Source organism: Podarcis filfolensis, assembly GCF_964270895.1.
Source record: "Podarcis filfolensis genome assembly, chromosome: 3".
NCBI lineage: Eukaryota > Metazoa > Chordata > Lepidosauria > Squamata > Lacertidae > Podarcis > Podarcis filfolensis.
Window position 1 is genome coordinate 50,733,882 of NC_139606.1, and position 16,226 is coordinate 50,750,107.

General features: G+C 42.9%; 1 protein-coding gene across 2 annotated transcripts in view; it reads right to left on the bottom strand.

Annotated features, from left to right (window-relative positions):
- The window catches only part of PDSS2 (decaprenyl diphosphate synthase subunit 2), a 76,445-nt gene that overhangs the window by 39,291 nt on the left and 20,928 nt on the right, over window positions 1-16,226 (bottom strand). For both annotated transcript variants that reach the window (XM_083608413.1, XM_083608414.1), the window contains exon 3: window positions 3,021-3,219. In XM_083608413.1, the coding sequence (XP_083464539.1) occupies window positions 3,021-3,219 (199 nt within the window). The remainder of the gene's footprint in view (window positions 1-3,020; window positions 3,220-16,226) is intronic.

The window sequence follows — 16,226 nt, forward strand, 5'->3', positions numbered from 1 at the left end:
AATCAGAGCGAACCCTGGGCCTCCTACTTCTTTGAGTCACGTTTCTCCATATATCTGGCTCCTGTGTTGGAGAACTAGCCTCCTTCTCAGGGGAGTCCCCTGTCTCCTCCTTGGTGGAGACGGTGTGCTCTGTTGCTTCCAAGAAGAGCTCCAGCTCTCTAATTCTTTGGAGCGTAGCTACACGTTCCTCCAGTTGCTGGACTTTGTCTTTTAAGAGGGCAATCAACATGCAATTGCTGCAGGTAAAGCTGCCTGCAACCTTTGGCAAGATGGCAAACATTGCGCAGGAACCACAGGCGACTGCAGCTGTTCCCTCACCCTCCATCTTGAGAACGTGCCGTTGGGGCTGACTACAGCGGTCCTCCATCATAAAAAGCGTGAAGACAGGACAAATAAATCCCCCCCAAAAAAACCTAGGTCTCCCCCAACAAACGTTTAAGACTAGCTCCCCTAAATCTAAAAGATGGATCAAACTGCGCCACGTTTTTGCTCAAGTACTTAAAGACAGAATAATGAGCAGCATTTTATCCATGTTTTTCATCAATCTGAGTAGGACTGAGAATGATTTATGGCTACTTTCCCCCTTGATTTTAATTGCAGATTTTATAAAAGACCAAGTTCATGCAATAGCTCTCTGTGCATCTTAGCAAGCGTGTACACAGAATACACTTGGTAGACAATACCACTTTTTGTTCTTGAGCACATGCTCACATAAAACAGGGTGTGAACCAGGTCATAACCAAAATGTCCAACCAGTCATCCCTGTGATCACTGTTGCTCTAAAAGTTCTATGCCTATCACGAACCATATGTGTGAACAGTCTACTCATTCACATTTTCCTGTGGTAACAGATGTCCAAGGATGGATTAGACTTTTCACAACAGTTCCAAGTGCTCTTAGAGGAAACCGCGTTTCTAGCTCCATTTCATTTAGGGTTCTGGCATTGAAACTGCTTTGGTTGCCTGTATGTCAGGAGACAGCCAGGGGAAACACCTCCCTGTTTATCCTCCTCAACCTCTTAGCAGATTTTGATACCATCGACCATGGTACCTTTGTAGAGCAGTTGTCTGAATTGGAAGTGGGTGGCACTACTTTGTAGCGGTTTAGGTCCTACTTGGATGGTACCGTATTTTTCGCTGTATAGAACGCACCAGACGATAAGACGCACCTAGTTTTGGGGGGAGGAAAACAAGAAAAAAAAATTCTGAATCCCAGAAGCCAGAACAGCAAGAGGGATCTGGCTTCTGGGATAGCCTCTTGCTGTTCTGGCTTCTGGGATAGCCACCGAACCCTTCCCCCATCTCCCGCAAGAGCCACGCGCTCTTTAAAGGGAGCGCGGTTCTTGGGGGCTTTTCTGGGAGGTGGGGGAAGGGACAGAGCCGCGTGCTCTGTCCCTTCCCCCCACCTCCCGCAAGAACTGCGCGAAGCCTCCGCAGGGCAGCAGGGAGCCTTCATCCCGCTGCCCTGTGGAGGCTTTGCGCAGCTAAGCCAGAAGCTAGAACAGCGAGAGGGAGTGCTGCACAGTGCTCCCTCTCCTTGTTCTGGCTTCTGGCTTAGCCACGCAGCCTGCACTCGCTCCATAAGACGCACACACATCTCCCCTTACTTTTTAGGAGGGAAAAAAGTGTGTTTATAGAGTGAAAAATATGGTAATTTCCAGAGAGTGATGCTTGGGGAGTGCTCTTCAGCCCTGTAGAGCCTTCAATGTGGGGTTCCTCAGTATTCAATGCTGTTTAACATCTACATGAAACTGCTGAGTGTGGTCATCTGGAGTTCTGGAGAACACTGTCAGCAATATGCTGATGACACACAGCTCTACTGCAGGTGTGGCAGCGAATGTGCTGGACCATTGTCTTGCCTCAGTAATGAACTGGATGAGAGCCAACAAACTGCAGTGCATGAAGTAATTTTATCATTCTTTTATCATACTTAGATAACCTCTAGGTTAGATTACTTAGATAAATTATACTTATACATGGGGCTGCCTCTGAAGATGGTTTGGAATCTTCAGCTGGGACAGAATTCAGTGGCCAGCTTGCTCACCAGGACAAGGCAGTTTGAGCATATTACACCAATCTTGGTCCAACTGCATTGGCTGCCAATTAGTTTCCAGGCCCAATTCAAAGTGCTGGTTTACACCTATAAAGTCTTAAACAGCTCAGGACAGCAATACCTCAGGGACTGCCTCTCCCCATATGAACTGACTTGGACCCTGAGCTCATCATCTGAGGCCCTTCTTTGTGCGCCCCCTTCCATAAAAGGCCTGAAAGGTGTCAACACAAGAACAGGCCATTTCTGTGGTGGCTCCCTGTTTGTAGAATGCTTTCCCCAGGAGGCTCTCCAGGCACCTTCATTACATATCTTTAGGCTCCAGGTGAAAACATTACTCTATAACCAGGCCTTCAGCTGATTAAACATTCTATGGCCTTTTAAATGTGTTTGGGGAAGGGGGTTATTGGTTTGTTTTTGTTTTATTATGTATTATGTATTTTTGTGTTGTGAATCACCCTGTGATCTTTGGATAAAGGGTAGCATACGAATTTAATAAGCAATACTTCTTCTACTACTACTACTATACAAAAAGGTTATGTGCAGTGGAGTTCTAAGTTTCATGGAAAAGATGAAAAAAAATTCTAACAAAAACTACTTTTAAACCTGTTCCAAATAATATTATTAATATTTAAAAGGGAATTAGTTAAGTTCATTGAGCTATGTTCAATTTGCTTTAACTCATGATTTCTACTTAAGGGAGACATAAGTCTCTTACTAGTAGTTTATTGGTGGGTGAATATGGTTAATAGAGAGTTAATTTTATGGCACAATTTATTTGACATAGCTGACATATCGTATCTGATAAAATTTCAGACCTTTGGGCAGCACGTACAGTTTTATATGACATCTAATGCCTCAAGGAACATGGATTTATAACAAAATTAGCTCACAAAAGGCAGCAGAGAAATCTACTGAAATAAACACAAATGAAGCCTACACCTTCTTTAAAGCAATAAAAACCATATTACCTTAGTATTTTGCAGTTCAGCAAGGCTTGTGCATGCATTTGCTAGAAGAAAATCACCACTTAAGACAGCCATTTTATTTCCAAATTGCATGTCCTTCAACGGGCCATCTGATGATGTCAGTTCACTAATGTTTACTATCCCACGATGTACCAGGAAAGCTGTGTGAATCAACTCAGTAATCTCTGCCAGACTTCGTTGGCTTTAAAGCAAAGACAGGAAACAGTTCAATTAGCTGCAAAACAGCTGTATAATCTGGTTGTCTACAAAAGAGAAATGCTGAAAACTATAGCAGATGGGGTATTTATCAATACAAATATAGCATTCAGCACTTTGTGAGCACACCATTTTGAGCCTATCCCGCCTGGCCCACTTGAGGGGCAAACTGCACATGAATTAACTCACACGTTTGAACAACTGTGTTTAACCTGACTGATTTTATTTTGGAGAAAAAGCAGCTGGTGCTGACCCTGATCAGGGCCTTGTGTTTATTTTCTACTGAAAAACTGCTCCTTACCTGGTTGTGTTTTTGCCCCCCCCCCCCAATGCAGTTTGCGACAAACAAGAATCTTAAGGGCAAGAAAAGCAGCCAGGTAAGTGGCAAATTTCAGCAGCAAACAAGCACAGGGCCCATGGCTGCTTTCCTCTCCAAAATAAGAGGACTAATAAAACATATTTGTTTAAATACATATGCGATGCCATGTATAATAAGGCCCTGACATGAGGAGTCTTGCTAGATTTAAGGAAATACTTAACAATATAAAATAGTGTTTAAAAAGAAATCAAAATGTGGATACCCCCATTCTTCAAATGTGTACTAACAACCCTAAACCATGTTGATAATTGCAAGTAAAAACAACCACAACAAAAACACTTTTTAAAAAAGGGTCTAAAAATACCCCATTTTTATGCACTTTGTCATTCTATTACCATACATAGATAAATTATAGCAATGGGTATATGGGACAACAAACCTTTTTATATGCTAAATTTAACCTTTTTGTTTCAGACAGTGGCAGGAATAAAAGCCATCTATTGAATGTGACAGAAAATTACATTCTGTCATAACCTTATGTCTAAAGAAGGGTTAACACATCCTAGAACGAGGGAAGAGGAGGGAGGGCAACTAACAAGACATCCTGATGCTTCTGCTGTCATTGTCAGGGCAGCCCTTGGAGAAAATGTCCATATCAATTCAGTTTATCAGATGGACAGCTGATCAACATTAAACAGACTTGCTCTGGGCAGATTGAGCTGAGATACCTGCCATGAATACCAATGAGTGTCCTCTGCTCTCAACAACTGGGGTCTGACTGCTGCTGATCCCAGGACATATGGGGATCCCTAGTGACGAGTACATAAAGCTGCAGCTTACTCAAGTGATGGCTCATTTCCCCCAGCTGAAGGCACACATTAAAATCCTGAGGAGATCAAGCTCACCTCTCTGACCCCCACTCCCACCCCACCCCCAGTGTCCCTTTCCCCCTTTAATAAGCTTTTAATGAAGGAAACAAAAATCCTCTCTGTACAGCTTACCACAAAAAGGTTACACAAATACATTAGTGTCATACTTTCTGAGCCTTCCTTCCCATTTTTCCTTAGGTTTCTGTGCTCTTGTTTGCTCTCCAAACAGAACCTGTATTCTTCAGCCTACTGCATTAAAAATACAGCTCATGTATTTAGTATATTCAATTTTTTAAAATGCTAGACGACATCTTCTGATAATGCATACTTAATTTTTAACTAAAATGACAAACAAGGTAAAGCAATCTTTGTCATCTGAATATATAAAATAGCTCTAGGCATCTCTCAAAGAATCTGAGTTTTAATACAGAATACCAGAATAGGAGATTCTTAAGCAGTCTGAATTCAGTTTAATGTGCTAGGAGGGAAAACATCTTCTACAGAAATCTTGGGAGTGGTGAAATAATAGTAATTAAGAGGTTGTCTACTTTACAAGAGATTATTAACTATGGTCCCATTTTTACTTAAGTAAACCATAATAGATAAAGTACACTAAAGATCACTTGTTGAACATTTATTTACTATGAAAGCAGCCCTCTGAAATAAGAAAGAAGAATATGGTATTTATACTGCTTTCAAGCACAGCAGTTATCTGAACCACGGTTTACAATCTAATCCTGTGCATTTTTATTTGGAAGTAAATATTCCTGTGTTCAGTGAGGCTTATTAGGATTGCAGCCTTACTGAATTATTCTTTCCTGGATAAATCAATGTTGACTGCCTATGGGCACAGAAAAGTCACAGAGATTGCCGTTTACAAAATGGCAGAAAAAAGCACTACAGGGAAGTGTAACATTGTTAGAAGTAATAATGATCAAAATCTAGTGGCTAAAGCAACAGATTTAAACTTTAATTAGCCGATTTACAGACAAGTAGACAATCTCATCATGATCAGTTCTCAAAACCAGCTTTCAGTACTAACACTGAGCCTTCAAACCTATTTAGAGAGAAGGGCATATGAACATAAAGTTCCATTACCTTTCCACTGTGCACATGTAGCAACCCTTCACTAATCTTGGGTTCGAAGCAGGGCGATTAGGTGAGACAATAATTGCATCCAACAAAGTTCTACTCAGAGCAGACCCACTGATATTAATGTACCTAAGTTAGTCACACCTAATTTCAATACAACCAAATGTTTTTAAGGCAGATTTATATCCTCAGCATTCATTCTTTTTCAAAATTAATCATTTTGACTGTCACTTTTACTAGCTTTCCACTTCCCTCCTGCTTTCACGTAATATAAGCAAAACACAGTGGAATCCAATGTAGCACTAACTTTTGGGGGCAGGAAATAAAGGGCAACTGCGCATCGAGACTTCTCCCTCTGCCCCCTCAAACCTGGGGGTTCCCTCAACTCTCCAGAGCTGATGGGAGGGGGGGAAGGGAAGGGAAGGGAAGGGAAGGGAAGGGAAGGGAAGGGAAGGGGGGAGTGTCGCGGATTCCTCAAGGCGCTTTTAGCAGAATGCTCAGAGTCCCAGGTTCTTTAGTGCAGTATTTATTATTGTGAGCTAAATATATATACAAATACCTACAGAAGCAGTTCAGACAGAGTACCTGCACCTTGAGGCAAAAAAAAGACTCCACACTCATCTACACCACTCCACCACTATTACTACTGGACAGGCTTTACTTTTAAACCGGTGATAGCCAATCACATTACTGCTGAGTCATTCCACAGAGAGTATTGTATCAGCCTGTTGCAAACTGAAGCCTGCAGACTTACTTACACAGCATCCTGTGAATCCCAACAGGGAGAGTCCCATTGTACAAGTGGAGATTGGTCTGCACCAGTAACAACTGAGTTGACTCCTGCCTAGAGAATACTTTACCAAACCAATCAACATCAAGTTACATTTCGGCAGCTCTGTAACATTAGTAGCACGTGCAATAGCCTTACAAAATATATATATTTGCTTAGGCCTATTATGTAACTGTGAGACTGAATTAACAGTTATGCTTTGAGAGCACCAAAAATAAGATGTGCCAGAACAGAGCTAATAGGGGAATTAAGAGTAAAAAAAGAAATAGAAACACTGGAAATGCTGTACAGTATTTTTAAAAATCCAGCTTTCCCTATCAACTTCCAAATGTGTCAGATCCATTTTATTTTCTTACGTTACTCCTTTAAGACTAAATTATTGTTAACTATGATCAGCACAAATTATTATTATTAATTATTTTGACAAGGTAGATATGGCTGCAGTTGACAGTATACAGATGAGCGTCCTTATCCTGAAGTCTTACACTAGCTATAGCTTAAGGCGTATATGCACTCACCCATTTTACGTGAGATGCACCAGCAAAAGTAATATCCAACTTTGACTTTATCCCCTTCATCAAGAGTCCCCACCACTGTCATTTCTGCCATTGCTCTCATTGCTCCCTATTCCATGGGCAGCCCATCGTCCTTCTTAGCTTAGTCCGCAGTTTTGGAGCCCTGCTATTCTGAGGTCCAGCAATTTACCCTTCTGCCACAAACCAAGTTGTTTCGCGTACTGAGCACAAAAGGAGTATGGGAAAGCCACAAAGGGAAGTCTGAATGGGGAGCTCCCTCTCACACTTCCTAGTAGACTAAGGTAAACAGCTCAAGCGCCACAATTTGCTTTAAATGAGGCAGTGTATACTATCTATGCTATGAAGTAGCTCTGAAGCAGCTGAGCTGAGTGGATATATATATTATCAAATAAAACTGTACTATCCGGATTATAATACATGGCAATGTACCATTACAAGCTACATCTTGCAAAAGATGCCTAGAGCGCAGCTAGTTTATTTTTCACTATTTCACATAGAATAAATGGGTTTTGGTTTTTTGTATTTGACATACCATTTGCAGCAGAACTTCTAACTGACTTGGTTGATTCTGCCGAAATGCATTAAAACTCCACCAATCTATAATATGTTCACATTTCCTTAGATCATATTACAGAGCATTTGATTTATCCCTAATAATAACTTTTAACTAATATGGCTGTTTTCAGTTCAACAACAAAAACCAATCTCTACAATTAAGTAAGGAAAACGTGGAACTCATGGAACTCATTGCTACGTATACAAATTCTGATGCAGTAGGAAGGGAGTCTCTTAGAAAATGCAGTGTGCAGATAATCATTAACTTCTAGATGCTTGCGTTGTCTCAATATTAAATCTACCCTTGCATCTGAAGGGCACTGTCCTGTCTCAGGATTGTATTACATTGCAAACAATGGGTGTTCATAATAACAATGATCAAGTGTTGTGGATTTGTCAGTGCATGTTCTGGAAACCACATTACAGTGTAACTAAATGGCACAACACATATGAATCTAAACTCCTTAGATTTAGCAGTTTTCAAATAATTTTTAAACAGAAATTGGGAATCTAACAACCATTAATATTTTATAGTTTTTAATATTAAAAATATAAAGCTATTTTAGCAAACATATTTAGTGATCCAATCCAACTCCTTGAGCTTGGCTATCCCTGTATCAAAAATATTCCTGCCAGAGGAATACAGAGCTGTGAACAGAGGGGAGACTGGATCATGCCCCTAGTGTTTAATTTATTTTTTGTGGCCCATTATTTGGAATAATAATGGGACGCGGGTGGCGCTGTGGGTAAAACCTCAGCGCCTAGGACTTGCCGATCGTCAGGTCGGCGGTTCGAATCCCCGCAGTGGGGTGCGCTCCCGTTGCTCGGTCCCAGCACCTGCCAACCTAGCAGTTCGAAAGCACCCCCGGGTGCAAGTAGATAAATAGGGACCGCTTACTAGCGGGAAGGTAAACGGCGTTTCCGTGTGCTGCGCTGGCTCGCCAGATGCAGCTTGTCACGCTGGCCACGTGACCCGGAAGTGTCTTCGGACAGCGCTGGCCCCCGGCCTCTTAAGCGAGATGGGTGCGCAACCCCAGAGTCGGACACGACTGGCCCGTACGGGCAGGGGTACCTTTACCTTTACCTTATTTGGAATAATAGACTTTAATGTCACACAACTGTGTGTGAGAATTAAGATTTATTATGTTTTATTGGCAAGGGATGCTTCCCTCCCCCCCTCACTCTGGTAAGCATTTCCACATAGCTACATCTGAAGAAGTGGGGCGGTGAGCCTATCCTCTGCTCATCAACCTCACTGGGACCAATTGCTGCTTGGCTCCTCCAGGATTGCCCTCACAAACAGCCACTCCATCTGGTCACTGGGTAATCATAATGTAAGGACTGGTGAATGTACTTACAGTGGTACCTCGGGTTACATATGCTTCAGGTTACAGACTCTGCTAACCCAGAAATATTACCTCAGGTTAAGTACTTTGCTTCAGGATGAGAACAGAAATCGTGCTCCGGCGGCGCAGCAGCAGCAGGAGGCCCCATTAGTTAAAGTGGTGCTTCAGGTTAAGAACAGTTTCAGGTTAAGAACGGACCTCCGGAACGAATTAAGTACTTAACCCGAGGTACCACTGTGTCCCTGTCCCTCCCCCCCTTTTGTCTTGCGTCTGTTAAGGTTAAACCCCATTGTTTTAAACTGAACTTCCTTCAGTGCACTGCCAGGGGATGTGGTATATATGAAGGATGTGTATGTCTGTAGGAGAAAACAGAAAGTACGGTGTGTCTAAAAGGATTTCTAGGCCTGTAATGTGCATGTGTGGTATGTCTAAAAAGATTTCTCTCCTTTGTCCCATGCAGCTGGAGGAAGACTCCAGCAATGTTTAGTTTCATTTCTCCTTCATCTCAACTTGTCAACAAAAGAGAACCAGAGATCATCGTTTGTAACGAACTCCAGTCTGTTGCAAGACAAGCCACCTTTGAACCATGGTTTCTGAGGCTTGTTAAATAAACTAACTAGAGAGTACCTAATCAGAGCCTGCTTCAGCTGCAAGCCCCCAAGGCCCCTTTACTACCAACTGCCTTGTGGGAAGAATTCCAGGAGAGTGATGGAAGAGTGCAAAAACTGCCTCAATATGTCTTCCAGCTAAACTTTCCCTTTTTTGCACTGGAAGTTAACTGCACAGGAATACACTTGTCCTGATTCAGAAAGCAAGAACTTAATATCAAGCACCTATCTGCAAATTGGCTGCTCCTTAATTTGATCCAACAGGATGCAACAGGATAGAAGGGTGGATGGAGTCTCTCAGTCCAGAAGCTAGGTTAGGATATAGAGTGGAGGTACTACTGAACATCCGGCATAGTCTATACCTATATCTAATCTAACATCACCAATCACCTGTTGGAGCAAAACTAATTCTAAACACACATACTCACTCTCTCTCTCTCTCTCTCTCTCTCTCTCTCTCTCTCACCCCCCCCCCCACAGCTGACCATCTGTTCTGTGGAGGTGGTCTTTTCCCGCACACAAGGAATCTGGACTGGGATTCAGATCTGAAAGACAGCCTTTAACTCCCTTGTTACAGTTTCCTATATACCAGCCCAGACCAGCCAAGTCACATTTATTAAAAGCAGCATGTCAAATAGTTCACAATTACAGTCTATATCAATACAGATTATGCCAGATGGTAATGAGCCATACACAAAGAGCCATCCATCCAAAATAATCACACTGTTTTCCACAGAACTGTTGAAGAGGTTATGGTTTATTACACCGTACTCATTAGATATACAGTGCCAGCATTAGCAATTTTCCCTTCATTTGTGTCTCATTTAAGATTCTACCTCCACAAGCATATTCAAATTAGTACACAAGGTTAAAGCCATTATGGTCAGGAATAAAATTAAGTTATATTTTATGTTATAGAAATGATAGATCAAAGGTCTCTTAATTTTTTTTTTAATTATCCAGCAGAGTGTACCAAGAGAGAGAATAGGAATATAATTTGTATGTATCAAAACCTATGCTTAGTAAGACAGATAAATACAATGACTGAATTGTTCTAAATAAAGATAAGCTACATTCAAATATTAAGGCTACAAACTAAGAAAAGTGGTGGAATCAGCAAAAACAAAACCCCCACAACTGAACTGCTAGCCTTGAATTTATTTCTTTGCATTTGTTTGACATCAGCAAAAGACTGGATGAGGATGAAGGAAATAAAATTTTATCCAGTCCAGTCAAAGCAACCATTTGGGGGGCAGATCCATTCAAAAGGTGTGCCGCCTGCTCCTGTTGGGGTTGCATTCCCTTGTAAGAACTGGCTTTTCATCTTGTGGGTGCTGCTGGATCTGGAGTCACTTCTGCATGCCCAAGTGGTGGGAGTGGCCAAGATCCCTTTTATCCACTTTGGGCTGGTAAGCAAGCTGTGCCCTTACCTGAAGAAAGCAGTCCTAGCCACAGTCATACATGCTACAGTAACAAACAGCTATTCTATTGAATTCTGGATAGGGCTGCATTTGAAAAGTCCAAAATGCAGCAGCCAAATAATGGTATGCAGTGGCACGGCGAACAGGACAGTCCTCAGTCTCAATTGGCCCAACCCCACAGATCATATGGTCATTGCCCGTATGCTCCTCATCATGCAGGCATGGTGGAAGTCGGCGTAACATCACTTCTTCCATACAGGAGTCCCATCAACCTGCTGGAACTGTGGCATGGTGCATTTGTGCAATGCTAGTTTCAGGACTGATATGTTCCATCAGGAACCTGCACAAGAGCTGGATCTGTAGTCAAACAGGAGCCCTGGAGACTGGAAGTAGAGCTGCTCAAGAGAAAGATGTACTAGGAGCTGTTGGACCAGCAGATATCAGGCAGAGTCTACTGTTACATAACTATGCCAATACAATGACATTTAACGTTTCTGAAATTAGACAAGACTTATAAAGTTGGAAATACGGTAGTTATTGCTAGTACTGTGCCAGATAACCGTGAAGACAGAAAGACAATTGGATGTGTTCAGGAATACTTTTACTATATTCCTAGTGACTACTAGAAATAATTTTTGGTGGCCAAGTTCAGACACATTAACAGACCTTTGCATATAGCCATTATCACTAGTAATCCACTTCTCTGTCAATAATTTGGAGTTGGGTATGTATAGCTTGGAATGTTTAATCTGGAAAAGAGGAAACTGAGAGGAGATATGATAGCCATTTTCAAGTATCTAAAGCACGGGTGTCAAACACAAGGCCCGCGGGCCAAATCCGGCCCGCCAGACCTCGTCATGTGGCCCGTGGCATCAAGGGCGAGGAAGCGAGCTTCTTGTCCTTTTTACTGGTCCCGACCCAGATTTTAGGGTCCGCACTCCGGCGGAGGCTCTCTGCCTTTCTAAAAAGTGACCCACGCGAACAGCCTTCCCTGCCTGCTTGCAGACAGGGCTCCAACCGACACGCCCCGTCGGCGCTGCCTACTGGCGGGTCCCGCAACTTTCGCCTGCCTCGCGGGCCGGGCAAAGAGGCTTTCTGCTCGCTCGGTCCAGTCCGGGGCTCGCTGCAGAGGAGGCAGTCCCGCGAAGCTGAGCTCGGAGCTGGGGGTCTGGTGGGTAAATAGCAGGGCCGGCGGCGGAGGCGAGTGGAGAGCGGGGACCTGGCGCAGGTCCTGCCACAGGCGGCGCGCCCCGGCTGGGCTGGGAGAGGCGAAGCTGCTGCCGGTTCAGCTGCACAGAGTGGGGTGGAGGGAGCCGGACGGGTGGGCGGTGTGCCACACCGCAAAGCAGGGGCGCCTCCCACCCTGAAGAGGACCGCGCCGGCATCTGGGTGGCTGGAGCAAAGTGGGAGCCTGCCAGCAACTTGGCTGCGGGAGCCTAGCTATGAAACACCGCTCCCCTCCCCACGCCAACACATCGGCTTTCTCCGGGCTGGAGGACTTGGCGGATAGCTCCCTCCCCGGGAGCAACTGCAGCAGCTCGGGGCCCCAGCAGGACATCCTGGCCACCTGCGCCCGCAGTGCCGCTGGGGCTCCCTTGCAAGGAAGAAACTGCTGCTGTCCAAACTGCAGCTCCATATCCTCCGACTCCTGAGTGCGGCGGCAGGGCAGGGGGAGGCAACATTTGCTTCTGCTCTGCTCTGTTGGGACAGGCTCCTGTCTCCTCCCCGTTGGAGCTCCAGTCTGCCTGGAAGCCCATCTCATCATCTTTTTAAAAAATCATTATTATTTCTTCTATTCTTATTTAAAATCGTACTAGAATAGGTATATTAAATAGTGTATAGGTTCAAGACAACACACACCAGTGCCTAAGGAAAAATAACTTTGATAAAGTCCTACAGATACAACCGGCCCTTTGAGGGTGACCAAACTGCTGATGCGGCCCCCCAATGAATTTGAGTTTGACACCCCTGATCTAAAGGATTGTCACATGGAAGATGAAGCAAACTTGTTCTCTCCGGCTCTGGAGTGTAAGTCTCGAACCAATGGATTCAAGTTACAAGAAAGGAGATTCCAACAAAACATCAGGAAGAAGTTTCTGACAGTGAGAGCTGTTCAACAGTGGAACGGACTCCCTCAGAAGTGGACTCTCCTTCATTGGAGGTTTATAAGCAGAGGCTGGATGGCCATCTGCCATGGATGCTTTAGCTGACATTCCTGCATTGCAGGAAGTTGGACTAAAACTCTACAATTCTATGATTCTATGCGCCAAAAAAAGAGCAAACTCCTCCTATACATGGTGGACATCTTATAGAGCTCTGAATCTGGGAACAAATAAAGGCAGTATTGTCCTTTATTATTGTTAATGTATCAAGACTTCTGTTGGTCTTTTAACTGTTATACCAGATTTAGTCCTCAGAATAAAACAGTCACTCTTGTCACTAATTTCTAGACTGGTTTATGCTAATCACTGGACATGTAAGGAGATACCTTTGAAACAATTGTGGGATATTATATTATTTAAATTGATGCCATGCCACAAATCTTCAACCGCATTAAAACTTGCAAAATATCAAGCCCAGTAGTAATTTTTATAAAGAACATTTACTACTGAGCTATTAATAATGTGATTAGTCAAACCCCTTACACAGGGTAATAGTCTGCCTAAGGCAAATATATTTTATCTTACAGAAAGGTGGCTTTAAATAGGTACCGCTGTTGCAGGAAGGTAAATGGCGTTTCCGTGTGCTCTGGCACTTGTCAAGGTGTCCCGTTGTGCCAGAAGCACATAACCCAGAAAGCTGTCTGTGGACAAACACCGGCTCCCTCAGCCTGAAGCAAGATGAGCACCACACCCCATAGTCAGGTTTGACTGGACTTAACCGTCCAGGGGTCCATTATTTTTACCTTTATATTTAACTTTCTTTATGTTCTGATAATTTTATCAAATAAAAAATATTTTAAAATGGAGAAGGTAAGGACCATTAAAAAAATGGCAATAGTTTTGCACATAATAGGTAGATTAAACTGCATGCTATTTTCTGAATTTTAGGTTCGTGCCTTCAAAACTCTAGTTAAAAGTTTATTTGCAATGACTATGCAAGACAAACTGAAGCAAGGTAAACAGATTCCCATTAATATGCATTGCCAATTATGTACAGACACCACCAAACCTGTGAACAGATGCTCATCTGTCCAAGTGTTTCCCTGAAATATTTCCACATAGCTTTAAAAATATATAGCCATACCAATGTAGCTGGAAAGTGACAATACTGATGGATTCAGCCCTATGATGCATGAACAAGAACACATTTTCAAATATAGTTAAGTGGCACTTGTTTCAAAATATTTGTTTCATTTCTCAGATCAAGATGAAACAGCTGAAAATCATTTGGTATTCCAAGTGTCAAACAAACACTGAAATAAAAATTTGCCTCATCCAAGTAAAGAAAGCTTTTATTATTGCAGAAATTTGGCCAATCTTATTGCTTACGTTCAAAACTATGTAAAATACTTGTATGATAGAAGCACTGATCTGTGGGTTTTAATGGCTTTAGTAGCAGTAAGTCCTTCTCAAGTGTTGGACCTGGGAGACCAGGGTATGAATTCCTGAGACTCCCTTTAAGGAGTCTCAAAGCGGCTAACATTCTCCTTTCCCTTCCTCCCCCACAACAAACACTCTGTGAGGTGAGTGGGGCTGAGAGACTTCTAAGGAGTGTGACTAGCCCAGGGTCACCCAGCAGCTGCATGTGGAGGAGCGGAGACACGAACCCGGTTCCCCAGATTACGAGACTACCGCTCTTAACCACTACACCACACTGGCTCTCAAAAGGGCATAGCCTTTTTCAAAATCAAAAAGACTCACTTTTTCCCTCCAAAAAAGTAAGGGGAAATGTGTGTGCGTCTTATGGAGCGAATGCAGGCTGCACAGCTATCCCAGAAGCCAGAACAGCAAGAGGGATCGCTGCTTTCGCTGCGCAGCGATCCCTCTTGCTGTTCTGGCTTCTGAGATTCAGGATATTTTTTTTCTTGTTTTCCTCCTCCAAAAACTAGACACGTCTTATGGTTCGGTGCGTCTTATAGAGCGAAAAATACGGTATATATATAGATATATATATATAACATTTTACACTTCAAGGGTAGCTATTATTGGTTCTTTCCAGTTCTAAACATTAATATAAGGTCCATTGAGAGAGAGTAAAATTAAAGCTTGAATTACCAAAGAAAATTATTTATCAGTAAACAAGGATGGATATGACATGCTATTAATGCTTTGAGAGCAAGCATTAATTAATAAGAAAGGCACCAAAGTGTGGGGGAACCCTATGTTTTTAATTAATAGGGGGTGGAGTCCCCAATTTCCCTCCCGCACCACTTTGAACCCTCTAACATTTAAACTTGCTTTAAAGAGATTTATTCCATCCTCTCCCCCAGCCACAATTTTCACCTCATCATGGTGCTTGTTTCCTCTGCTTTTGGCAAAATATACCAATGAAGCAGATGGGCCTTGCTATGTACATGTGATGATGCTAAACAGTTAAAGGAGATGGCAAGCTGCCTCTGAGCCCTTGCCCCTATCACCAGGTGTGCTGCTATAATCAGCAGCAGGGAAAGGATAAAAATCCCTTCTGAGGCTTGCAACTGCTGCCGCCTCTGGGACAGGATCAGATTAATCAGATGCATTTTGCAAAGCTGGCGTCAGCTCATTTCTATTATTAAGGCAATTGCCTTCCACTGTTTTTTTTTAATAGTTTGTTCTCATTTTAACATTTGCAAAATGCTTTCTTGATGCACGGAAACCTGTATCAGTTGCTGATCTTCTGTTAGGGAGGAAGGGGGGTTACATTTTACTTAATTTATGCCTGTTCTACTGGGAAGCATAATTAAATTTTCTGAATATCTTTCAACAGAAATGCATCTACAAGCCATGTATTGAAGTCAGAGCCATATGTTGGTATGGCAGATTTGTTAAGAAACTGGGAATTCTTCAGTAGGGCTTTTACATCAACATGCTAGCATATAGTGTATAATACTGTATAGACAATGTACCACATGTGCAGTTGGCATGCCCTTCCTCCATGCATCTGAAACAGGCACCTAAATATATTAGACATGAGTAAAATCTTTATATGCACACAAAATCTTAGAAAACTGCCCTTCTGCAAGGGAAGGGAACTTTCAGGTGCCTGCATCCACCACCAAACCACTCTACCATGGGTTCATGTCAGCAACAGTAGTGACCATTGAGTCCTTCAGCACAATAGCTCCGTGCTGCTGTCAGGCAAAATTGTTCACCACTACCATGCAGCAGGTACACCTTAAGTTCCCTTGCAGCCTACTAAAGGTAGTGACAGTGAACCAGAGATCCAGCACAAGTAAGGATTCTGCATTATCACTACTGACAGGTTGCTACATCTTCAAATCATACAGGATTCAGCATAAAAAAATTAGATGATGCA